Source organism: Oncorhynchus keta, chromosome 20, assembly GCF_023373465.1.
Source record: "Oncorhynchus keta strain PuntledgeMale-10-30-2019 chromosome 20, Oket_V2, whole genome shotgun sequence".
In the NCBI taxonomy this organism is placed as follows: Eukaryota; Metazoa; Chordata; class Actinopteri; order Salmoniformes; family Salmonidae; genus Oncorhynchus; species Oncorhynchus keta.
The window spans coordinates 39605806-39632879 of NC_068440.1; the positions used below are offsets into that span (position 1 = coordinate 39605806).

Sequence of the window (27074 nt, forward strand, 5' to 3'; positions counted from 1 at the left end):
ATGTCCTGGAAAAGTAAAAAAGTAAGTCTGGCTTTTTTAAAGCGGCTTTGGAGCAGTGGCTGCTTCCTTGTTGAGCAGCCTTTCAGGTTATGTGGATATAGATACTTCTGTACCGGTTTCCTCCAGCGTCTTCACAAGGTCATTTTCTGCTGTTCTGGGATTGATTTGCACCAAGTACTTTCATCTCTAGGAGACAGAACGCGTCTTCTTCCTGAGCGGTATGATGGCTGCTTGGTCCCATGGTGTTTATACTTGCGTACTATTGTTTGTACAGATGAATGTGGTACCTTCAGGCATTTGAAAATTGCGCCCAAGGATGAACCAGACTTGTGGTCTACAATTTTTTCCCCTGAGGTCTTTGCCCGAAATCAGCCAAAAAGCAGAGTTTGAAATATCAATTAGCCTATCAGAAGCCTTTAAAGCCATGACATCATTTTCCAAGCTGTTTAAAGGCACAGTAAACTTATAATAATAAATGCCATTTAGCAGACGCTTTTATCCAAAGCGACTTACAGTCATGTGTGCATACATTCTACGTATGGGTGGTCCCGGGGTCGAACCCACTACCCTGGCGTTACAAGCGCCATGCTCTACCAACTGAGCTACAGAAGGACCCATTGGAATTAATCTGTACGTGGGTAATTACTTGTGCCATGCAAAGTGGACTTGCCAAAACTATAGTTTGTTCACAAGAAATGCGTGGAGTGGTTGATTAAATGAGTTTTAATGGCTCCATCCTAAGTATGGACAACAGCTGAGATTATTTGTCAAACAGCAAGCTTCGATAATGTCATCAGAACAAGGCCCTCTATTCGTTGGAAAGGCGAATCAGTCTCACCGCTGCCCTGTCATGTTCATAGGCTTCATATTAGCTACAAGCCGGGAAAGCGTGCAGTTAGTGGGAGGACCACATGTTAACTTTAACCAATATTCGCCCCATGATGGTATTTCTCACAATTCTTAAAACAGATCCAACATGTACTTCACTTGGATGGAAACCTGGTTCATCACCATTTTCAGGTTTGGATAGTACCCTTTACATGTACACAGACAAACCCTGCAATAAAACTCATCAATTTAGCTCAAAATCCATTTGTTTAATCAGTTTAGATACACTGGAATGGTGGTGAGGGTAAAACCAAGGGTACATTTTTTATTAATTTTGCTTTCTATACTGTCAGCTGTGGCAATCCAAACATTCCAGACGATTTATGATGACCAGCCAAAATAATTCTCAAAGGCCTTAATGTCCCCCCTCCCATCACTAGAGGTGCATCTCAATCGTCTTCAGTGTTCTCTCCATCACAGATATAAAAACCACTGAACAAGTAACAAACAATTCCTGGTAGTCCATCCAGCACCATTATTGCTGTCCCTATCCTGCGTCCTCAGATCAGGAGAGGAGGCTACTACAGAGTATTGACATGCACCCCTGGTGTCCTGTTATTGTTTCCTGTCTGGTGTTATCAGCTAAAAAAAAGAAAAAGAAGAGTATCGCTGCTGGTCTTCTGTTTACGCCTCCAGCTCGAAGTCAAAGTACTGAGGGTCAAAGTGATGGATCCTCGTATAGCCGTCCTCTCCCCCACTGGAGTAGCTGAAGACGAGAGGCAAAAGACAGGTTTGTTTTCCAGAGACACGATTGAGTTCCAAAATGGAACCCAAAACTGTTACTTGCATACAACGAGAGCTGAGAATGATCACCAATTAAATATACATTTGTCTTATCACAAGGCAACTCATTTCCGTCACAAATGCTGGCTTATTAGCAAGTACCGCTTCCCCCGTTTCAGCTCACAACCAAAGCTCCAACCCAGAACCCTGGAAACACGACCGTCTTTCCACGAAGCGTCTTACCAGTCGCGTCACCAAAAAGCTAGCTATTCAGCAGCGCCAGTGGGGACTCTTAGGTCGAGGACTGTGTGCTACACTTGGAAGGATAATCAAGTTCTATTCTTTAGTGCCTTTTGGACCTTACCTCTTGCCGTCTGGGTGGAACGCCACACAGTTGATGGGTCCGAAGTGACCCTTGACCCTGCCAAACTCCTCTTCGTAAGCTGCGTGGAAGAACCTGGCCTCGAACTTGCCGATCCTGGTGGAGGTGGTGGTGACCTCCATGGCCTCTTGACCTCCTCCCATCACCACCTACAACACACACAGGGGTTAAAAGGTCAGCTCTGGGATAAAGAGGTGCTGCAGAAATGTTCTGTGACATAAGTGGTTGTCTGGAGTGTCTTACGTGGTCCATGATGGGGGAGATGGCGGCAGAGTTGACAGGTCTCTCAGTCTTGAAGGACTTGATGTGATCTAGAGTTGTAGAGTCAAACAGCTGTGGGGTAGACAGACAAGTCAGTCAGACAGTACTTATATAGGCAGTCAGCTGTTGAACTCAACTAGTTAAGAAGCCCCAGTCCATCACTCTTCCACTGGGCGGTCATCCCCGGATACCTTAGAGGAGCAGTCTTTAGATGCGGTGATGACCATGGTCAGATCAACGGAGGTCTGGATGTCGTTGATCTGTTTGTTGTGTTCTTTCACCTTCTTCAGCACCTCTCCAGACTGCAACACACGTCAGAGAGACAATACTGTCAGTATAATGATGTCCTGCAGGGTACTAGATTATCCACTTCTCTCTCCTCTGTCTTCAATAACTGTCAAAAAACTTTATTTGTCCCACGCGCCGAATACAACGTGTAGACTTTACCGTGAAATGCTTACTAACAAGCCCTTAAACAACAGTTCAAGAGGAGTTAAGAAAATAGTAAAAAGTCACACAATAAAATAACAATAACAAGGCTCTATACAGGGGGTACCGGTACCGAGTCAAAACAAAATGAAGGAAGGGGGGTGACTGGAGTCTGACAATTTTTGGGGCCTTCCTCTGACACCGCCTAGTAGATAAATCCTGGATGGCAGGAAGCTTGGCCCCACACACCACCCTCTGTAGTGCCTGCCGAGCAGTTGCCATACTGCAACCGTGATGATGCTCTCGATGGTGCAGCTGTAGAACTTTAAGGATCTGGGGACCCATGCCAAATCTTTTCAGTCTCCTGAGGGGGAAAGGGTGTTGTCGTGCTCTCTTCAAGACCGTCTTGGTGTGTTTGGACCATGATAGTTTGTTGGTGATGTGGATAACAAAGAACTTGAAACTACTTAACTCTCGACCCACTCCACTAAAGACCCGTCGATGTTAATGGCAGGTCGAACAGGCCCCATTTTCCTGTAGTCCATGATCATCTCCTTTGTCTTGCTCACATTGAGGGAGAGGTTGTTATCCTGGCACCACACTGCCAGTTCTCTGACCTCCCTATAGGCTGTCTCAACGTTTTCGGTGACCAGGCCTACCACTGTTGTGTCGTCAGCAAACTTAAAATGGTTTTGTTGGAGTCGTGTTTGGCCACGCCGTCGTGGGCGAACAGGGAGTACAGGAGAGGACTACGCACGCAACCCTGAAGGGCCCCCGTGTTGAGGATCAGCGTAGCAGATGTGTTGTTACCCACCCTTACAATCTGGGGGGGCTGGTGTAACCACCTGGGTGGGTGGGGGCTGTCAGGAAGTCCAGGATCCAGTTGCAGAGTGAGTTTTTCATCCCAGGGTCCTTAGCTTCGTGATGCACTTTGAGGGCACTATGGTGTTGAACGCTGAGCTGTAGTCAATGCACAGCATTCTCACATAGGTGTTCCTTTTGTCCGGGTGGGAAAGAGAGGTATGGAGTGCGATATCTCTGGATTTGTATGCGAATGGGAGTGGGTCAGGGTATCCGGGAGGATGCTGTTAATGTGAGCCATGACTAGCCTTTCAAAGCACTTCATGGTGAGTCAGTTAGGCAGATTACCTTCGACTATGGTTGTCTGCTTGAAACATGTCGGGATTACAGACTCGAGCAGGGAGAGGTTGAAAATGTCAGTGAAGACACTTGCCAGTTGGGCTGCTTGCTCTGAGTACACGTCCTGGTAATCCGTCTGGCCCTGTGGCTTTGTGAATGTTGACCTGTTTAAAGGTCTTGCTCACATTGACTACCGAGAGCGTTATCGCACAATCATCCAGAACAGCTGGTGTTCTCATGCATGCTTCAGTGTTGTGTGTTAATGTGTCAGTGTGTGCACCTTGGCGCTGAACTGGTTTATCTCCCCGTTCTCATGACCAGCAATAACAAACTCTCCCAGAGGCCCCCACACAGCGCTGGTGATCTTAGACTCAGCGCAGGGCACCGTCAGGTATGGCTGGTTGTCCTCTACAGAGAGCGAGAGACAGGGACAGAGAGAGACATGGACAGAGCGAGAGAGAGTGGCAGGGAGATAGTGGGAAAGATAGGAAGAAACATCCTCAGATATATACATTCGGATCTAAAGGACAACCCGGAAAGCCTATTAGAAGGCAAGGGAAAGTTATCACAATGTTGTGTTCAGCTTTACCTGCAAACAGCAGTTTCTATCCTGTTTTAATACTAATCTGAAGTGTACACTACTTACCGATCTGCTGGGGGTCCCGTAGGTCGAAGTAGTTGAGGAAACACTGGTAGCCCATCTGCTTGTCTGTAGAGAACATGATGATGTTGCCACTGAAGTCAAAGCCACAGGTCCTCACAGCCGAGCTGGTGTTCAACATGGCTAGTTGTTTACCTGAGAGAGAGAGGGGTCATATCACACACACACACACACAGTTGCATCACAAACCAGGAAGTTGTTCAACAAACCCCAGTCACATACAGCCGTGCGCTAACACACATACAGGTATCCAAGCACCAAAAGGAGTTATCTTTTGTTCTCTCGCAAACACACACACACACACACACCTACCAGTCTCACAGTCTGCAGCTGTTGTTCTCTCTCAAACACACACACACACACCTACCAGTCTCACAGTCCCATAGTCTGCAGCTGTTGTTCTCTCTCAAACACACACACACACACACACACCTACCAGTCTCACAGTCCCATAGTCTGCAGCTGTTGTTCTCTCTCAAACACACACACACCTACCAGTCTCACAGTCCCATAGTCTGCAGCTGTTGTTCTCTCTCAAACACACACACACCTACCAGTCTCACAGTCCCATAGTCTGCAGCTGTTGTTCTCTCTCAAACACACACACACACACCTACCAGTCTCACAGTCCCATAGTCTGCAGCTGTTGTTCTCTCTCAAACACACACACACCTACCAGTCTCACAGTCCCATAGTCTGCAGCTGTTGTTCTCTCTCAAACACACACACACCTACCAGTCTCACAGTCCCATAGTCTGCAGCTGTTGTTCTCTCTCAAACACACACACACCTACCAGTCTCACAGTCCCATAGTCTGCAGCTGTTGTTCTCTCTCAAACACACACACACCTACCAGTCCCATAGTCTGCAGCTGTTGTTCTCTCTCAAACACACACACACCTACCAGTCTCATAGTCTGCAGCTGTTGTTCTCTCTCAAACACACACACACACCTACCAGTCCCATAGTCTGCAGCTGTTGTTCTCTCTCAAACACACACACACACCTACCAGTCCCATAGTCTGCAGCTGTTGTTCTCTCTCAAACACACACACACCTACCAGTCTCACAGTCCCATAGTCTGCAGCTGTTGTTCTCTCTCAAACACACACACACCTACCAGTCTCATAGTCTGCAGCTGTTGTTCTCTCTCAAACACACACACACCTACCAGTCTCACAGTCCCATAGTCTGCAGCTGTTGTTCTCTCTCAAACACACACACACCTACCAGTCTCACAGTCCCATAGTCTGCAGCTGTTGTTCTCTCTCAAACACACACACACCTACCAGTCTCACAGTCCCATAGTCTGCAGCTGTTGTTCTCTCTCAAACACACACACACACCTACCAGTCTCACAGTCTGCAGCTGTTGTTCTCTCTCAAACACACACACACACCTACCAGTCTCACAGTCCCATAGTCTGCAGCTGTTGTTCTCTCTCAAACACACACACACACACACACACCTACCAGTCTCACAGTCCCATAGTCTGCAGCTGTTGTCTGCCGATCCCGTCAGCACGTTCTTGGTGTCCCCTGAGAGCTTAAGTTAAGGACAACCAACAATCCTATTGCCTAACCCCTTTGTAAATTCATGTTGCCCATAACAAGGAACCGAAACAAAAATCCCAACACTCAATGGGGCTCGCGCAGCAGTTATAGCGCACAATTGGCCCAGCGGCGTCCCGGTTTGGCCGGTGTAGGCCATCATTGTAAATATGAAATTATTTTTTAACTGACTTGCCTAGTTAAATAAAGGTTAACTAACTAAATAAAATGCCCTTCTAGAAACATCATACACACCCAAATCAAAACCCCCGACACTCAATGACCCTTCTAGAAACATCACCCAGACCTTTATTTAAAGCTTTTTCATCAAACTGTCCCTTTTCTTTGATGGTCCAGCACCATCCTCAGACAAACATTTTTATTTTTGTTGCTGTAAAAATTCTCATTTTTGGAAAGGGCTTCAAATTAAGTTTAAAATGTTGTTCATTTGACATGATGGCCATTATAAATGGTAACTTGTACCACGGCGCGCATGGCTGTTAAGAGGTCTTGAGTAAAAGGATACAGTCACAGTCCACACACCACAAAGCTCCAGTGTGTCCATTGTAAGTTCCAAGCCTCTCCCCGTTCACAGAGTACCACACGTTCGCTACCTGTGAATAAAGCACACACACACACACAATGTGAATTGTTCAACTTACTGGTGGACGAGTGATATATTTTCTACATACATGGCATTCTTCTGTGTTGTCTATAATTTCTTATTTACCGTGTCTTTGGCCACAGAGAATATCAAGTCTCCCTCTCGGTTGTATTTGATCTGTGTGATAGACCTCTCATGGCCCTGTAGCAAGATGGGTTTCTGGAAGGCATAAGAATAAGACATGTTATAGTTAACTGCACAGACAGTTTAATATTGCCAGCTTTTTTACTAGTACTAGCAGCTTGCTAACTGAACCAGTATTTAAAGATACGAGACCGAAAAGAAGACAAAGATACGTTTATAGCTGGCTAGCAAGCTAGTATCTAAATCTTCTAAACTATTGAGAATGGGAGTAACTTGCTACCTAGCTATGTGCTAACGGGCGGCTCATTGACTGTATGGAGAAGCAATCACACATATGGGGCAACCAAATAATAACTTATTAGCATTATGCTTAACATCGACAATGTTGGGGATGACCAGCGTCATAAAATGATCAACCAAAAAGGCGCCGCATGTTCGATGTACTTGCCAGCTTGTATTATACTATTAGCTAGCTCGACTGACAACGCAACATCCTTTTCATGCTAACGAGTTAGCCACCATCGAGCTATCTGGCATAAACCGCCGACGTTCTAGACAATTTCACTGAAGTTCAGAACATATTGGCTAATCAAATGTAAGCAGTTCTAATATATACTCACCATAGCCGAAGCTTTACACTGGTCGCTTTATCCGTTGTAATCGTTATATGTGCCACAAAAACGAGAAAGGATGAAGACTCGTGTTGTTCAGCGCCGGGGCAAAGGCGGAAAAGGAGCGATAGTACTTCCGTGTCAAGCAGTGACCCCTTGAACATTCTAAATGGCGTATTTTGCTCAGGCTAAAAGTGCCCCCCAGTGTCTAGTTTAGATATTCACTGGGATAAACTATTAAGGATGTAAAGAAAAACATTGGAAATACTCAGGTAATTTAAGAAGTTGTACAGCGATAGACTGCAGTGAATTGTACATTGTTACCAAGTTAAAAGGTATTGGCTCAGTGGTTCTCGGCACTGCATCTCGGTATCACTACTGATCCTGGTTCGAGTCCAGACTTTATCACAACCAGCTGTGATTGGGAGTCCCATAGGACGGCGCACAATTGGCCCAGCGTCTTCTGGGTTAAGTCGTCATTATAAATAATAATTTGTTCTTAACTGACTTGCCTAGTTAAAAGTTTTTTTTGAAATGGTCAACGTCTCAAAAGTACTTGCAAAGGGGGGGTAGAAATAAAGACCAATGACCAAATCACAACATGTACATATTTTAATTAGCAAGACATTAAGGATACAGGGGTAAGAAAAATACATGGAAAATAAAATGGGGAAAACCCCAAAATAAGAGAAACCATCTTGGGTTCTTAATCAACATGGATGAATCCCTAAAACACAATTTGAAGCTCAGGAAAGTTAGTCAGTCTTTATTTATTTTTTAATGTAATAAAGAAGAGTATTGCATTCCTCAAACGGCAGCCCCCAGAGCCAGACCAACACTACAAACTAAAACGAGGAAGACATGTGATGCTAACAAGGATAGACTCTACAGAAATGATTCATGTACTTTCATTGCAATAAAGCTATCATTCTTCCAACATAACTCTGATGGTGAAAACTGAATGTTCCCCCCAGAGAGTATGAACACACTGACCGCACCACAGCATATACACATTGTGTCAACATAACACTACACAGTACAGAGAAAATAAGCAAGTTGTTTTGTGACACGGTTTATATAGAAGGAAGAATTTGCAATTAACCACTGAGGTTCAGGTTCAACATGTAGCACAAACAGTCTCACAAACAGGAAAAACCTTTTGCAACAAAAATGTGAGTTTCTATTGGGAGAAATTCAGGTTGGTCCCTCCCCGTTAGATTCTGTTCGCTAACATTTGGTTCCTAGTGAACACACCCCACCCAGGCCAGTGGGAAAGGGAGTTGATAATACATTCTCAGTTAAGTGCTTCTCAAATCAAACTGACACAGAACTAGATAACAATGCTAAGGTTGCATAGAAATCTGTTTAAACGTATTTTACTTGACCTGATTGAACCAAAACTATCCAAGGTGAGTTACAATCTTGTTAAAGATATGTATTCTCAGAAAGACACACGGAATAGAGAAAGTATCATTGGTAGCCACCTGTGTCAGTACATTTCCACATCCGTTTTCAGTGGGAATCTATACATCCTGAAGCATAAACGATCATGTTCGCAAAGACAGCCAGCATGAAAACGTTAAAACATCCTACATTGTAACCGGTTGTAGAATGACATCGAAAAGCACGTCATACGAGTGTGGAATGAATACTTGCATATTGTGGGAATGAGGAGGAACGTCAAATTGGTCAATGAATGCTTAAAATGAAAACTTAAAAAAGAAAAATATTTTTTTTTATGTGTATATATATAGCGGTGTTTTGACTCTTCCTTAGATATATATATATTTTTAACAGTTGTATGTCAAACAAATACAGGGTACAAACTCTGCTGTGCAACATAAAGGAGGTCCAAAGTACAGTATGATATAAAGCAGAGTCGGGGGCAAATTCCAAATGGAAAACTATTGAACGGAATTAAAACCCAACACTGATATAAAGAAGCAAACCCAAAACCAAACAAGCGGAAAACATTTAGCAATGAAAACTATTTTCTTGTTGGACAAATTCAGCTCAGGTCCCTCCTCATTTCTCTCCCCCCCCCTCCCATTTGCTTCCAGTTGGTTCCTCGTGAATAAAACCCTGGTCTAAGAGCATTTTGTGTGGATCCAACGATACTGCAAGATTCATAAAGAATATCTACACCATCCCTTTAAATGTTTTGATCCTCTGGACCTAAACAAGGTCTGAAATGGAATGAAAAGTGACCCCTTTTGCAAGATTATCCCCAACCTAGATATATACACTCTGCTCTCTGTACCGAACGAAAGGTCAGGTGATTCCGACATGCGCTGATGAGTTAGCCATGCTTTCAGTGTGTTCAACTTTAAAAAATAATAAGAAGAAGAAAAAATAAAAATCCTAGAATTCAAGTTTAACTGTGGCCGTACATTTGCAGATTCACTACATCTTAACCTCTATGACTGACAGACACACGGACGCGCGCACACACACGAAAAAGAGGGACTGATGGAGACAAGCACACACACACACACAAAATACCCTCCTGTCCCAACATCTTTACTGTAGATTTACCTTCCTAAGCAGCCAGTGTCCCAAATACCACCCTATTCCAACAGAGCTCTGGTGAAAAGTAGTGCACTATATAGGGAATAGGGTTCCATAGGGCTCTGGTCTAAAGTAGTGCACTATATAGAGAATAGGCTTCCATAGGGCTCTGGTCTAAAGTAGTGCACTATATAGGGAATAGGCTTCCATAGGGCTCTGGTCTAAAGTAGTGCACTATATAGAGAATAGGCTTCCATAGGGCTCTGGTCTAAAGTAGTGCACTATATAGGGAATAGGCTTCCATAGGGCTCTGGTCTAAAGTAGTGCACTATATAGGGAATAGGCTTCCATAGGGCTCTGGTCTAAAGTAGTGCACTATATAGGGAATTGGGTGCCATTTGGGATGAAGCCTCTTTTTTTTAAGCTTGCTTTGCCCCGCATAAAAGCTGTGATTTCCATGAACATTTGTGTACTAGTCTCAAAGGAAAATTTTTAAAAAATACCAAAAAAACAAAACACGCAGGATGAAGAACCTCCAATAATCGTCCCTGACTGACACCACCATCATCATCATCACCTTCAACTCTCCAGGAGCCACCAGAGTAGGTAGAAGCTGCTCACTGACTACAGACCCAGGGTCAGATGTTCTTGCACCACCCTATTGGTTTTAAGTTGGACGTAAGGGAATCTGATCCTAGATCTGTGGTTTGGGGACAACTTTATCTAACTCTGGGGGAAATCATACAGACCCACACTCTTAACTCCCACAAATAGTGGCTTGGCTTGCAGGCTGGTAGTTGGTAATCAGTTGGTGAAGGGGAGACTGAGCGGTGTTGCCCAGGCAAAGAGGTCTCATTCCTGGACAGTGAGGGTGGCTGCACAGGCCTGGTTCTCAGTGTCCAACTCTGGGCCGCAGTGGCAGCCGTGGGAGCAGGGTATTGGGGAGCTAGGGGTGGTGGTGTCAGGGTCTGGGCTAGGCTCCTGGGAGTCTGTGGGGGGTAGGGAAGGGGATTCAGCCCCTGGGCTGTTGTCCCCGGGGCCGGTGCTCAGGCCCTGAACCTTCTTGCTGAGTTCGTTGCGTTCGTTCTGCAGCGCCCGGCAAAGCTTTTCCAACTTCCCTACCTTCCCCTGGAGGCTGTCAAACTCACGGTCCTGCAGAGTTTTCTACAGAAGGCACACAGATACACAAACTTACACTTAGTGTACAAAACATTAAGAACACCTGCTCTCCCCATGACATTTCACCTAGTCAGTCTATGATCCCTTATTGATGTCACTTGTTATATCCACTTCAAATCAGTGTAGATGAAAGGGGAGGAGACATGTAGATGAAAGGGGAGGAGACATGTAGATGAAGGGGAGGAGACATGTAGATGAAGGGGAGGAGACATGTAGATGAAGGGGAGGAGACATGTAGATGAAGGGGAGGAGACATGTAGATGAAGGGGAGGAGACATGTAGATGAAGGGGAGGAGACTGGTTAAAAATGATTTTTCAACCTTGAGACATGGATTGTCTATATGTGCCATTCAGAGGGCGAATTGACAAAAAATATATATTTAAGTGCTGGGTTATGGTAGTAGGTGCCAGGCGCACCGGTTTGTGTCAAGAACTACAACGCTGCTGAGATTTTGGCACTCAACAGTTTCGTGTGTGTATCAAGAATGTTCCTAATGTTTCATACTTTTCCCAACAAAACACAAAATACAGACACACCAATAGAAAAGCCCCATTCAATGTGTAAAACCCAGCCTACCTCCTCAGCCATGTTCAGCAGGGCCTTGTTGCTGCTCTCCCACCTGGAACGATACATGGTCGTCTCCTTCTCCAGCTTCTTGATCTTCTTCGTCATCTACGGACACACACACACACAGGGTCACATGACCATGGACCAAGACAGACCATCTTCTGACCGCAGACTACAACCAAGACAGACCATCTTCTGACCGCGGACGACAACCAAGACAGACCATCTTCTGACCACGGACTACAACCAAGACAGACCATCTTCTGACCGCGGACTACAACCAAGACAGACCATCTTCTGACCGCGGACTACAACCAAGACAGACCATCTTCTGACCGCGGACTACAACCAAGACAGACCATCTTCTGACCGCGGACTACAACCAAGACAGACCATCTTCTGACCGCGGACTACAACCAAGACAGACCATCTTCTGACCACAGACTACAACCAAGACAGACCATCTTCTGACCGCGGACTACAACCAAGACAGACCATCTTCTGAGATCTCTGCTGATGTGTGACAGACACTCACCTTCTCCATCTCTTGTTTGAAAGTGGTGAACACCTCATTGCTCTTGGACAGAGTAGTCTGGAACTCCTCAAACTTCTCTGTGTATAAGGACAGCTGGATGGGCAGACGGGAAAGGATGGAGGGGAAACAGGGAAAGAGAGGAAGGTCAGTTCCAACACATTAACTTCCCAGCTGGTTGTTTACCAGAGATGGGACAGAGTGGATGCATCTGAGAGCGTTCTTAAATAAGATACCTGTTGTTTGAGATGGACTTCCTGCTGCTTCATCAGCTCACACATCCTCTGAGACTCGACCGCTTCCTTCAACAGCTGGAGAGAAGAGGAGACTAACATGAAATCAACCCTAACACATTGTCTGAGACTCGACCGCTTCCTTCAACAGCCAGACAGCTGGAGAGAAGAGGAGACTAACATGAAATCAACCCTAACACATCCTCTGTGACTCTACCGCTTCTTTCAAGAGCCGGAGAGACATCAGAAGACCAAAATAAAGAGTTGTGGGTTTGATTTAAGCAATAAGGCACGAGGGGGGCGTTGCGCCATGGCTAAGAAAAGCCCCTAGCCGTGGTATATTGGCCAGATACCACAAACCCCCAAGGCGCCTTATTGCTATTATAAACTCGTTACCAAAGGTAATTAGAGCAGTACAAGTAAATGTTGTCATATTCATGGTATACTTTCAGCCAATCAGCATTCAGGGCTCGAACCACCCAGTTTCTAATCCCACATGATATAGTCATTGAGTTGAACACCTTGACTTGAGTGTTCACCAAACAACCATATTCAATTGTTACTCACAAAGTCCTTCTCTCTGTGATGTCGATCCTCAGACTCCAGGAGCAGTTCCTGAGCCTGTTGTAGCTTTGCATCCACCAACTGCTGCTGCAGGTCCTTATGCTTGAACACCTTGTCAATGTGCTGAGAGAGGACAAGGGGTTATAATACTCACATGACCAGAACATCGTTAGACCTTTTCTGAAGTTGCACCTTATGTGCTTTAGTTATGCAAGTAAATGTCCATGTCCTTCCTGGCAGAGCTGCAGCACTCCTGTCTGCTCCCCACTCCCACCATTCTCCCCACTCCCACCATTCTCCACACTCCCACCATTCTCCACACTCCCACCATTCTCCCCACCCCCACCATTCTCCACACTCCCACCATTCTCCACACTCCCAACCCCACTCCCACCATTCTCCCCACATTCCCAACATTCCCACCATTCCCCACTCCCACCATTTCTCCCCCACCCCCACCATTCCCAACCCCAACCCCACTCCCACCACCATTCTCCACACTCCCAACCCCACCCCCACCATTCTCCACCATTCCCACCATCCACCATTCTCCACACTCCCAACCCCACCACTCCACCCCCACCCCACCCCCACCATTCTCCACACTCCCAACCCCACCCCCACCATTCCCCCACCCCACCCCCACCATTCCCCCCCCACCACACTCCCACCATTCCCCCCACTCCATACCACACTCACCATTCTCCCCACTTCATACCACACTCACCATTCTCTCCACACTCCCACCATTCTCCCCACTCCCAACCCCACTCCCACCATTCTCCACACTCCCAACCCCACACTCCCACCATTCTCCACACTCCACACTCCCAACCCCACTCCCACCATTCCCCCCACTTCATACCACACTCACCATTCTCTCCACACTCCCACCATTCTCCCCACTCCCACCATTCTCCCCACTCCCACCACTCTCCCCACTCCCACCACTCTCCCCACTCCCACCACTCTCCCCACTCCAAAACACACCTCCTCTCGTAGTTCGTACTGTTGGATGAGTTTCTTGAGCTTCTCTGCCAGCTCAGAGTTCTCCAGCCTCAGACTGGCATTCCTCTCGTTATGCTGCTCCATCTGGGCCTGGATGTCATTCAGAGTCACCTGGGAACACACACACACACAGGAACTAGAGGATGTTACATCATGACAGACAACCAGGAAGTGGTTAATCCTGGGGTGAAAGTCATTAGTACTTCCTTGATTCTTGGCCTACTTCTCAACACTCATTGGGAGAAGATTGTGGCAATAAATCAAGGAAAGACGAGAGATTCATCCCTTCTTTACACACAATGCTCGTGGCTCACCTGGAAGTGTGATGTCACCACCTTCCTCTTCTCCTCCTCCACGCGTGCACGCTGTGTCCCATCCTCCTACAAGAGCAAGTTAGGTTTAAAATGCACAGCTCCATTTTACTCAAAAAAGTTGTTTACTTCATAAATCATTAAAAATAAAAAACGTTTTGGTTCACAAAGATATGGTCCTAGCAATCAGAGAACTAGAAGACTCATCTTCTAGTTTTTGGAATGTGTAAGAGCATCGGAGCAGATCACATTTGTCAAGTCGTTGAGCATCATTGGTTACCGCCTTTCAAGGGATAAAATTTTCAGACTTGCGTCTATGATGTCGACTGCACAAAACTTGACAAATATCATGGTGATCAAAAGTCATCAGGTTCACCGCAGTCGACAGTTGCTCTTCGCCAACTTAATCCTGCAGCCAATCCCCTGCATAGTGGGAGGCTCTACAGTCAGCCAATCCCCTGCATAGTGGGAGGCTCTACAGTCAGCCAATCCCCTGCATAGTGGGAGGCTCTACAGTCAGCCAATCCCCTGCATAGTGGGAGGCTCTACAGTCAGCCAATCCCCTGCATAGTGGGAGGCTCTACAGTCAGCCAATCCCCTGCATAGTGGGAGGCTCTAGTCAGCCAATCCCCTGCATAGTGGGAGGCTCTACAGTCAGCCAATCCCCTGCATAGTGGGAGGCTCTACAGTCAGCCAATCCCCTGCATAGGCTGATTCTTCGCTAAGTGAGACTGGTGTTTTGTGGGAGGCTATTTAATGAAGCTGCCAGTTGGACTTGTGAAGTGTCTGTTTCTCAAACTAGACACTCTAATGTACTTGTCCTCTTGCTCAGTTGTGAGGCTCCTCCCAATCCTCATTCTATTCTGGTTAGATCCAGTTTGCCTGTTCTGTGAAGGGAGTAGTACACAGCGTTGAACAAGATGGCCAGTTTCTTGCCAATTTCTTGCATGGAACAGCCTTCATTTCTCAGAACAAGAACAGACTGATGAGTTTCAGAAGGTCTTCAACTCTGGCCATTTTGAGCCTGTAATCGCTCCCACAAATGTTGATGCTCCAGATTCTGAACTCATCCTTCTAGGACCGTTTTATTGCTTCCTTAATCAGGAAAACAGTTTTCAGCTATACTAACATAACTGCAAAACGGGTTTTCTAATGATTAATTATCCTTTTAAAATGATAAACTTGGATTAGCTAAAACAACGTGCCATTGGAACACAGGAGTGATGGTTTCTGATAATGGGCCTCTGTCGCCTATGTAGATAAAAAAAAGTCAGGCCGTGTCCAGCTACAATAGTCATTCACAACATTAACAATGTCTACACTGTATTTCTGATCAACTTGATGTTATTTTAAATGGACAAAAAGTGCTCTTCTTTCAAAAAGAAGGACATTTCTAAGTGACCCCAAAGTTTTGAATGAAAGTGTAAATTAATGTGATATTTAAGGCTCTTTGTCAATAATTGATGATACAATTTACAAACATGATTCCAGTTTGAGAGTCTATGATTTTGGGGGATTGGAGACGTGTGTATTTCTGAATTATCAAGAAAATGTTTATTTTTTTATTTTTACATCAATGGCAACACTGTCATGTTGATCTGAGCCTTCTTCACACAGGAAAACCACATTGGTGTCCAACTTGTCATCTCCCGTCTTGAAACTGCACCTCCCTGACTTGTCTGTCTGACCTATGACTGATTCACACTGTGCTGGCCTGAATACAGATTAAACCACAACTGTGCATGGCCAGACTTACACCACACTGTGCTGGCCTGAATACCCCGCTTACACCACACTGTGCTGGCCTGAATACCGACTTACACCACCATGTGCTGGCCTGAATACCGACTTACACCACACTGTGCTGGCCTGAATACCGACTTACACCACACTGTGCTGGCCTGAATACCGACTTACACCACACTGTGCTGGCCTGAATACCGACTTACCCACACTGTGCTGGCCTGAATACCGACTTACAGCCACACTGTGCTGGCCTGAATACTGACTTACCCACACTGTGCTGGCCTGAATACCACGACTTACGCCACACTGTGCTGGCCTGAATACCCCACTTTCGCCACACTGTGCTGGCCTGAATACAGACCTTACGCCACACTGTGCTGGCCTGAATACAGACTTACGCCACACTGTGCTGGCCTGAATACAGACTTACGCCACACTGTGCTGGCCTGAATACAGACTTACGCCACACTGTGCTGGCCTGAATACAGACTTACGCCACACTGTGCTGGCCTGAATACAGACTTCCACCACACTGTGCTGGCCTGAATACAGACTTCCACCAACCACACTGTGCTGGCCTGAATACTTACACTAGACACCACACTGTGCTGGCCTGAATACAGACTCTTGCTCACCACACTGTGCTGGCCTGAATACTGACTTACACCAACCACACTGTGCTGGCCTGAATACCACAGCGTTGACACCAACCACACTGTGCTGGCCTGAATACAGACTTCATTTCTCACCACACTGTGCTGGCCTGAATACTGACTTCACCAACCACACTGTGCTGGCCTGAATACCGCCTGTAATCGAACCACACTGTGCTGGCCTGAATACAGACTTACACCACACTGTGCTGGCCGGTCCTTTCCAGCAGTGTAATCAGGAAAACAGTGGTGGCCAGCACATACAAGCTCTGCCCGGTTTGGCTCAAAGTGAAAAGGTACAGCTTCAAAATGTAAACCTTGGAGGGACATTACCTAGATTCAGCCAAGGGGCGATTTTTTCTTCAGAAGATGGTCAACAATGACCGGAACATAATTTTGAATCATTTGTAGACTGCAAATTGAACTGCAAGAAGCCCAAACAGATATTTGAATAAAACATAATTTCATACCTTGCTTAATATATTTGTATACAATCAGATCTCTCTATTATGAGTGGGAATACTTTGGAACAAACGTATTTTTACATCAATGGTAAACTTTGGGGGCCCAAATTAAATCACCCGGGGCCAACTTTCGGCCTGGGTGCCACCAGTTGGGGAATCCTGCCAACCTTGACTGTGCGGTTGTGTCTCTGCAGCTCCCTACAGACTGACTCCAGTTTGCTGCGTGCCAGGATAGCCTTGCTGTGTTCCTTCTTTAGGTGGTCTGTCTCCTGCACTTAGCTGAGACTGTTTCTTCCTGTAGGACCCGCATTTGCTTCTGACTGTGCCGCTGCTCCTCCAGCTACACACTTACACCACACACACACACACACACACACACACACACTAGAGTTTAATTTATAAAAACACTATTAAGTGTTGAACTAATAATAATAATATAACATTAAAACTCCAGTACACTTAAATGAAAAGCCATTGATAAAATGGCTGGCAATGAGACAAATGAAGGCTGGGGGAAACAAACAAGGCTGCCAAGGGTGGCTGGCCTGTGTACAGACTGTCCTTGTCCTTAGCCTCCTCCCCTCCATCAGCCAGCCTCTCTCCCCCACTGGGCTGGCCTCTATCAGCCAGCCTCTCTCCCCACACTGGGCTCCCTCCCCTCTATCAGCCAGCCTTACTCCCCACTGGGCTGGCCTCTATCAGCCAGCCTCTCTCCCCACTGGGCTGGCCCCCTGAATCAGCCAGCCTCTCCCCCCACTGGGCTCCCCTGAATCAGCCAGCCTCTCTCCCCCTCTGGGCTCCCTCCCCTCTATCAGCCAGCCTCTCTCCCCCTCTGGGCTCCTCCCCTCTATCAGCCAGCCTCTCTCCCCCTCTGGCTCCTCCCCTCCATCAACCACATCCAGAAAAGGACTTAAAAACACATAGGCCTGTCACACCAACCCACTGTGATCAGTTACATACAGACTCTGTCACGTAATCACACCTCACATGTTATGGACACCCAGGACAGACCGGCATCACATATTCATAAATCAGCAATAAATCCACGACTCTTCCCCATGGAAGGTCAGACTTCCGTTGACCGCCCTGCCCTGATGACCAGACAGACAGACAAAGGAGACAAACTACTACTGGCTGATACACAGATGGAGGCTAGATATAAAAGACTGCTGCTAGCATGCTAAAATGAAACAAATAAAAAGTGAATTTACTAAACCAACAGCCTTTGTGCCACACACACCCACCACACCAGAGACTTTATTAGAGTCACTACTAACCAGATCAGCATACTTCTTACAGAGGCCTGCCAGTTTCTCCTCTGGTGTACTCAGAGTATTCAGGGTCTGCATCAGCAGGGTGATCTCTTTACCTGCAACACACAGGATGGGGGGACATTCAGTGCAACACCACCTCATCACAACAGGGACCCAGCAACACACACTGTCCTGGTCCTAAACCCAGCCACCACCTGTATGAATAAAGGAATCTGATGGATGACAGCTAGATATATTAGTGATCAATATGGATGGGTAAGAGCTCCATACTGTTCTTCAGGACCAGGGTTGGAGGTCACCGACCTACACCAAGATCCAACGACAAGCACCTAGGAATACACCCTAGGGGTTGATTTCAGACAGAGCAACAGAACCAGTCCTTACCCAGACCCTTCACCTTCTTCTTGTCCTGAGTCTTCACCTTCTCCCTCCTGTGCTGGCGTTCCCTTTGACATCTGTCTGGCTTCACGTACAGCTCCTTCTCACTGGCCAGGCCGAATGAGCACAGGGCACTGTGATTGGCCTTGGGCAGACTTAACCCACTCTTCCCCGTTGTCCTCAGACAGTAGGTGCTGAGGATGTCCTCCAGCTGGCGGCTCAGCTCCTCAGCCATGTCACACTGAGACAGACACCCCTCCGCTGGCCTAGAATACAGACTTACCTGCTATAGTAGAGACTGGGACTGGGCCTGAATAGTAGAGACTGGGACCACACTGTCTGGCTGAATAGAGACTGGAGCAAAGCAGGCTCTTCTGGGTGGGACCGCGGGGAGACTGCAGACTCTGCTGTGCTGGGAACCTGCAGACACCTCACCCACTAGACACAGAAGGGAAGGACAAATATGCTATTACAACATTAGCTAACTGTACTGGCTGTATGGCCATGCTGCTGCCATAGTGACACTGTGCAGTCCTGCTTATGTGTACTAAGGTTGAAGGGTGGCACAGCTACTGAGATTTACCACCCCAAATCACTCCCTTTACCCAGGATAAATAATTTAGATTTTTTTTTTTTTTTTTTGAATAACAGCATCGTGAAATGGAACTGTTATATGATATGCAATGTCTAAACCTTCCATTAATTCAGACCCATAACCATTCAGATGGTGGTAGACTATAGCAGTTATTAATTCAGACCCATAACCATTCAGATGGTGGTAGGCTATAGCAGTTATTAATTCAGACCCATAACCATTCAGATGGTGGTAGGCTATAGCAGTTATTAATTCAGACCCATAACCATTCAGATGGTGGTAGACTATAGCCACAGTTATTAATTCAGACCCATAACCATTCAGATGGTGGTAGACTATAGCAGTTATTAATTCAGACCCATAACCATTCAGATGGTGGTAGGCTATAGCAGTTATTTATTCAGATGGTGGTGGACTATAGCAGTTATTAATTCAGACCCATAACCATTCAGATGGCGGTAGACTATAGCAGTTATTAATTCAGACCCATAACCATTCAGATGGTGGTAGACTATAGCAGTTATTAATTCAGACCCATAACCATTCAGATGGTGGTGGACTATAGCAGTTACCAATTCAGACCCATAACCATTCAGATGGCGGTAGACTATAGCAGTTATTAATTCAGACCCATAACCATTCAGATGGTGGTAGGCTATAGCAGTTATTTATTCAGATGGTGGTGGACTATAGCAGTTATTAATTCAGACCCATAACCATTCAGATGGCGGTAGACTATAGCAGTTATTAATTCAGACCCATAACCATTCAGATGGCTAGACTATAGCAGTTATTAATTCAGACCCATAACCATTCAGATGGTGGTAGACTATAGCAGTTATTAATTCAGACCCATAACCATTCAGATGGTGGTAGGCTATAGCAGTTATTAATTCAGACCTGCATAACCATTCAGATGGTGGTAGACTATACAGTTATTAATTCAGACCCATAACCATTCAGATGGTGGTAGACTATAGCAGTTATTAATTCAGACCCTATAACCATTCAGATGGTGGTAGGCTATAGCAGTTATTAATTCAGACCCATAACCATTCAGATGGTGGTAGACTATAGCAGTTATTAATTCAGACCCATAACCATTCAGATGGTGGTAGACTATAGCAGTTATTAATTCAGACCCATAACCATTCAGATGGTGGTAGACTATAGCAGTTATTAATTCAGACCCATAAACATTCAGATGGTGGTAGACTATAGCAGTTATTAATTCAGACCCATAACCATTCAGATGGTGGTGACTATAGCAGTTATTAATTCAGACCCATAAACATTCAGATGGTGGTAGACTATAGCAGTTATTAATTCAGACCCATAAACATTCAGATGGTGGTAGACTACAGTTATTAATTCAGACCCATAAACATTCAGATGGTGGTAGACTATAGCAGTTATTAATTCAGACCCATAAACATTCAGATGGTGGTAGACTATAGCAGTTATTAATTCAGACCCATAAACATTCAGATGGTGGTAGACTATAGCAGTTATTAATTCAGACCCTATAAACATTCAGATGGTGGTAGACTATAGCAGTTATTAATTCAGACCCATAAACATTCAGATGGTGGTAGACTATAGCAGTTATTTATTCAGACCCATAACCATTCAGATGGTGGTAGACTATAGCAGTTATTAATTCAGACCCATAAACATTCAGATGGTGGTAGACTATAGCAGTTATTAATTCAGACCCTATAAACATTCAGATGGTGGTAGACTATAGCAGTTATTAATTCAGACCCATAACCATTCAGATGGTGGTAGACTATAGCAGTTATTAATTCAGACCCATAACCATTCAGATGGTGGTCCCTATAGCAGTTATTAATTCAGACCCATAACCATTCAGATGGTCCCTAGACTATAGCAGTTATTAATTCAGACCCATAACCATTCAGATGGTGGTAGACTATAGCAGTTATTAATTCAGACCCATAACCATTCAGACCCAGGAACCATTCAGATGGTGGTAGACTATAGCAGTTATTAATTCAGACCCATAACCATTCAGACCCATAACCATTCAGACCCATAACCATTCAGATGGTGGTAGACTATAGCAGTTATTAATTCAGACCCATAACCATTCAGATGGTGGTAGGCTATAGCAGTTATTTATTCAGACCCATAACCATTCAGATGGTGGTAGACTATAGCAGTTATTAATTCAGACCCATAACCATTCAGACCCATAACCATTCAGATGGTGGTAGGCTATAGCAGTCACTTAATTCAGACCCATAACCATTCAGATGGTGGTAGACTATAGCAGTTATTAATTCAGACCCATAACCATTCAGATGGTGGTAGGCTATAGCAGTTATTTATTCAGACCCATAACCATTCAGATGGTGGGACTATAGCAGTTATTAATTCAGACCCATAACCATTCAGATGGTGGTGGACTATAGCAGTTCTTAATTCAGACCCATAACCATTCAGATGGTGGTAGACTATAGACAGTTAGATATATTAGACCCATAACCATTCAGATGGTGGTAGACTATATCAGTTATTAATTCAGACCCATAACCAGATGGTGGTAGACTATATCAGTTATTAATTCAGACCCATAACCATTCAGATGGTGGTAGACTATAGCAGTTATTAATTCAGACCCATAACCATTCAGATGGCGGTAGGCTATAGCAGTTATTAATTCAGACCCATAACCATTCAGATGGTGGTAGACTATGGCAGTTATTAATTCAGACCCATACCCATTCAGATGGTGGTAGACTATAGCAGTTATTAATTCAGACCCATAACCATTCAGATGGTAGGTGACTATAGGATGTTATTTATTCAGACCCATAACCATTCAGATGGCGGTAGACTATAGCAGTTATTAATTCAGACCCATAACCATTCAGATGATGGTAGGCTATGCTTATTTATTCAGACCCATAACCATTCAGATGGCAGTAGAGCTATAGCAGTTATTAATTCAGACCCATAACCATTCAGATGGTGGTAGACTATAGCAGTTATTAATTCAGACCCATAACCATTCAGATGGTAGTAGACTATAGCAGTTATTAATTCAGACCCATAACCATTCAGATGGTGGTAGACTATAGCAGTTATTAATTCAGACCCATAACCATTCAGATGGTGGTAGGCTATAGCAGCTATTAATTCAGACCCATAACCATTCAGACCCATAACCATTCAGATGGTGGTAGACTATAGCAGTTATTAATTCAGACCCATAACCATTCAGACCCATAACCATTCAGATGGCGGTAGGCTAAACCAGTTATTTATTCAGACCCATAACCATTCAGACCCATAACCATTCAGATGGTGGTAGACTATAGCAGTTATTAATTCAGACCCATAACCATTCAGATGGTGGTAGACTATAGCAGTTATTAATTCAGACCCATAACCATTCAGATGGTGGTAGACTATAGCAGTTATTAATTCAGACCCATAACCATTCAGATGGTGGTAGACTATAGCAGTTATTTATTCAGACCCATAACCATTCAGATGGCGGTAGACTATAGCAGTTATTAATTCAGACCCATAACCATTCAGATGGTAACTATTCAGAACCATAACCATTCAGATGGTGGTAGACTATAGCAGTTATTAATTCAGACCCATAACCATTCAGATGGTGGTAGACTATAGCAGTTATTAATTCAGACCCATAACCATTCAGATGGTGGTAGACTATAGCAGTTATTAATTCAGACCCATAACCATTCAGACCCATAACCATTCAGATGGTGGTAGACTATAGCAGTTATTTATTCAGACCCATAACCATTCAGATGGTGGTAGACTATAGCAGTTATTAATTCAGACCCATAACCATTCAGATGGTGGTAGGCTATAGCAGTTATTAATTCAGACCCATAACCATTCAGATGGTGGTAGACTATAGCAGTTATTAATTCAGACCCATAACCATTCAGACTCATAACCATTCAGATGGCGGTAGACTATAGCAGTTATTAATTCAGACCCATAACCATTCAGATGGTGGTACTATAGCAGTTATTAATTCAGACCCATAACCATTCAGATGGTGGTAGGCTATAGCAGTTATTAATTCAGACCCATAACCATTCAGATGGTGGTAGACTATAGCAGTTATTAATTCAGACCCATAACCATTCAGATGGTGGTAGGCTATAGCAGTTATTAATTCAGACCCATAACCATTCAGATGGTGGTAGGCCCAGACCCATAACCATGCAGATGGTGGTAGGCTATAGCAGTTATTAATTCAGACCCATAACCATGCAGATGGTGGTAGGCTATAGCAGTTATTAATTCAGACCCATAACCATGCAGATGGTGGTAGGCTATAGCAGTTATTAATTCAGACCCATAACCATGCAGATGGTGGTAGGCTATAGCAGTTATTAATTCAGACCCATAACCATGCAGATGGTGGTAGGCTATAGCAGTTATTAATTCAGACCCATAACCATGCAGATGGTGGTAGGCTATAGCAGTTATTTATTCAGACCCATAACCATTCAGATGGTGGTAGGCTATAGCAGTTATTAATTCAGACCCATAACCATTCAGATGGTGGTAGACTATAGCAGTTATTAATTCAGACCCATAACCATTCAGATGGTGGTAGACTATAGCAGTTATTAATTCAGACCCATAACCATTCAGATGGTGGTAGACTATAGCAGTTATTAATTCAGACCCATAACCATTCAGACCCATAACCATTCAGATGGTGGTAGACTATAGCAGTTATTAATTCAGACCCATAACCATTCAGACCCATAACCATTCAGATGGTGGTGGACTATAGCAGTTATTTATTCAGACCCATAACCATTCAGACCCATAACCATTCAGATGGTGGTAGGCTATAACAGTTATTTATTCAGACCCATAACCATTCAGACCCATAACCATTCAGATGGCGGTAGACTATAGCAGTTATTAATTCAGACCCAGATTCAGACCCATAACCATTCAGATGGTGGTAGGCTATAGCAGTTATTAATTCAGACCCATAACCATTCAGATGGTGGTAGGCTATAGCAGTTATTTATTCAGACCCATAACCATTCAGATGGCGGTAGGCTATAGCAGTTATTAATTCAGACCCATAACCATTTGTGAAGAGAAGTGCATCTAATTCTAGTCCTATATTATTCAAGGATGTCATTAGAATGACGAAGGTAAGGACAATGAAACACTTTCATTTAACATTTGAAAGTGAGGAAGGAAGCAACAATACATAGAGGTAGGCTAATAACAGGGGAACTGTTATGAAAGATATATATACACATACCACACACGAGTCAGCCTAATTATACAAATAGGCCCATTTATACTTCAAATGAAAAACAAATTCACTAGCCTATACTTGTAACTTTGGGTGGCGCAGAAATTGTCTCAGCGTCAGCTGGGTTAGGAGATTTAAAAAAACAACACAAGAACCTTTATTTAACTAGGCAAGTCAGTTAAGAACAAATATTTATTTACAACGATGGCCTACCCCCGGCCAAACCCGGACGAAGCTGGGCCGATTGTGCACTGCCCTACAGGACTCCCAATCACAGCTGGATGTGGTGCAGCCTGGATTCGAACCAGGTACCAGGCCGGGTTGAAAATAAGAATTTGTTCTTTACCCGAGTCGCCTAGTCAAATAAAGGTTCAAGTAAATAACTTTTGTAGGACGCATGTGCTGCACCAGAATCAAGTTCTCTCCCTTCTTTATCACAGTTTGAAGGATGTGCGTAATTCCAGTCCCAACAATACAGTTCACACCCAAAACGATGAACCTACCGAAGCTAGTTTCATTTATTTAGCCAAGAGAGCTAAGAGCTAGCCACATCTATGGGCTTTTATGTTTTTCTGTGTTGGATAACGGCACAATCATTTGTTTTTTTTGGGGGGGGCTTGGGCTCATGAATTGTCTAATGTAGGGCTGATAAAAATGTATTTAATGTATGGCTCATCAGGATCAGCTAGCATCAGGCTTGAATTTTCAATCAGAAGAGTGATTTATTCTCCAGATGGAACATTCATAACAATAGCGTGAAAATATCCAACCCTAAAGTGTAAACAGGAATTCAGTGTCACGAGCGTTGTTGAAGGTTCCTAGCGCAATAGACGTGGAGTTACGTTCATTATTTTAATACTGCAAAACTTGACACGTTGTGGCTGAAAGATGTGATAGCTACTCAAAACTATAGTGACAAATAGCCAACCCTGTCAAAAGAAACATTGAAAATGGGTTTATTTGACTAGTGTTACTAGTTCCATCACATCTGTGACAACCAGTGTCACCGAGGACACAGTGCTCACGTTACCTGAACTTTCAGCCCCATCAATCTGTGAAGGTCTGTCTGGCTCGTTAGGGCTGACAGTATCTGTAACGTCGTTAGGGCTGACAGTATCTGTAACGTCGTTAGGGCTGACAGTATCTGTAACGTCTTTTGCCGCTGTGCTTCCCTCCATCTCTCCAGTGCCAGGTGGTGGAGCCGCGTCACTGCCCTGCGTGGCCGACTCTTCCGTGTCCTGTTTCTTCATGATGAAATGCCTGAAACATAGTATTAAAAAAAAATAAAAAAAATGGTAATCGATCATTATGTTTGTATATGGAAAAATCTGACTGTGCCGCGTCTGTTACAGATCCGAATATTCAAATGTTCGCTGGCTATTATAAAACACATGTTGCACTTGAGAAAAAGCAAGAAACGTAACTGCCAAACGTCTAGTTAAACCTTTAAGTTAGCTAGCTTTCGGTCAGCTGGTCACCAGTAATCACGCTTATACTAATGTAAAATGTATCCGAAATGGCGAACGACAGTTAACGTTAGTTAGCTAAGTTACCAGCATAGCAACGAATTAATGTGGACGAAGTTACATTTTCAACACGGCCAAAGTCTAGCTAGCTATATGCTAGCCGGTGGAAGAGTTAACCATTGTGTTAAGTCATCAACTCACTAGCTTTGTCAAGCAAGTGAAACAAATACCCCTTCTATTAGCAACCAAAACACACAACTTAGCTACTGGAAAGTGAAACTAGTTTTAACAAATGACAGTGCCGTTTAGAAGAGTTCGCAAGCTAGCTAAGTTCGCTAGTTAGCATTTTGCTTTCTAGCTTGGCTCTACGCGAGAGGAACAAACCAAAGAAACACGACACCTCATATGGCACAGTCATTATTAATTCGCTGGGATAAGCTTTAGGTAATTTATTAGAAAATAAAAACGACGATTTTACCTTCTTCCAACTCTATAAATACACGTCTCTGTTGCCTGCTGCTTTTCCTCCTACCAACCTTGACAGGAAATACACAAGGCACAACGGAAGTGCATAGCTAACAATTGCGGGTAAGTGGAATATGTCGTTCAAACGCCCTACTCAGAACTACAAAAACTTTTATTACATTCACGGTTTCGAAACTGAACAAGACTATGAACGCAACATGCAACAATTTGAACAACTTTACTGAGTTACAGTTCATATAAGGATATCAGTTAATTTAAATAAATTCATAAATCTCTAATCTATGGATTTCACATGACTGGGCAGGGGTGCAGCCATGGGTGGTTCAGGGAGGGCATAGGCCCAACCACTTGGGAGCCAGCCCAGCGTATCTGAATGATTTTTTTCCCAACAAAAAGGCTTTATTCCAAACAGAAATACTC

At 44.5% G+C, this 27074-nt stretch overlaps 2 protein-coding genes and 1 long non-coding RNA gene across 5 annotated transcripts; all 3 read right to left on the bottom strand.

Moving 5' to 3' along the window:
• Nucleotides 1–708: 708 nt before the first annotated feature.
• On the bottom strand, nucleotides 709–7569 carry eif3i (eukaryotic translation initiation factor 3, subunit I). The gene is made up of 10 exons (XM_035766174.2): nucleotides 7403–7569; nucleotides 6765–6857; nucleotides 6561–6648; nucleotides 5957–6022; nucleotides 4470–4619; nucleotides 4104–4231; nucleotides 2446–2556; nucleotides 2237–2326; nucleotides 1976–2142; nucleotides 709–1594 (listed from the first exon to the last, which is right to left on the bottom strand). The coding sequence occupies exons 1-10, from the start codon at nucleotides 7403–7405 to the stop codon at nucleotides 1513–1515; spliced, it is 978 nt and encodes a 325-aa protein (XP_035622067.1). The 5' UTR covers nucleotides 7406–7569; the 3' UTR covers nucleotides 709–1512.
• A 421-nt stretch (nucleotides 7570–7990) lies between these two features.
• Nucleotides 7991–18871, bottom strand: txlna (taxilin alpha). The gene is given in 11 exon segments (XM_052472874.1): nucleotides 7991–11065; nucleotides 11658–11753; nucleotides 12184–12276; nucleotides 12417–12491; nucleotides 12981–13100; nucleotides 13968–14096; nucleotides 14300–14365; nucleotides 17327–17434; nucleotides 17437–17499; nucleotides 18437–18528; nucleotides 18818–18871. Coding segments are annotated over 10 exon segments (1134 nt in total). The 5' UTR covers nucleotides 18509–18528; nucleotides 18818–18871; the 3' UTR covers nucleotides 7991–10753.
• A 355-nt stretch (nucleotides 18872–19226) lies between these two features.
• On the bottom strand, nucleotides 19227–26786 carry LOC127906019 (uncharacterized). 3 transcript variants are annotated; one of them, XR_008073517.1, is made up of 3 exons: nucleotides 26647–26786; nucleotides 25733–25962; nucleotides 19227–19249 (listed from the first exon to the last, which is right to left on the bottom strand). It is a non-coding gene; the product is annotated as an uncharacterized LOC127906019 (long non-coding RNA). The 3 variants fall into 3 exon arrangements; XR_008073515.1 differs by lacking the exon at nucleotides 19227–19249 and adding an exon at nucleotides 20181–20306 and having other exon boundaries at nucleotides 24425–25962; XR_008073516.1 differs by lacking the exon at nucleotides 19227–19249 and adding an exon at nucleotides 20198–20306 and having other exon boundaries at nucleotides 24377–25962.
• Between the last annotated feature and the right edge of the window lie 288 nt (nucleotides 26787–27074).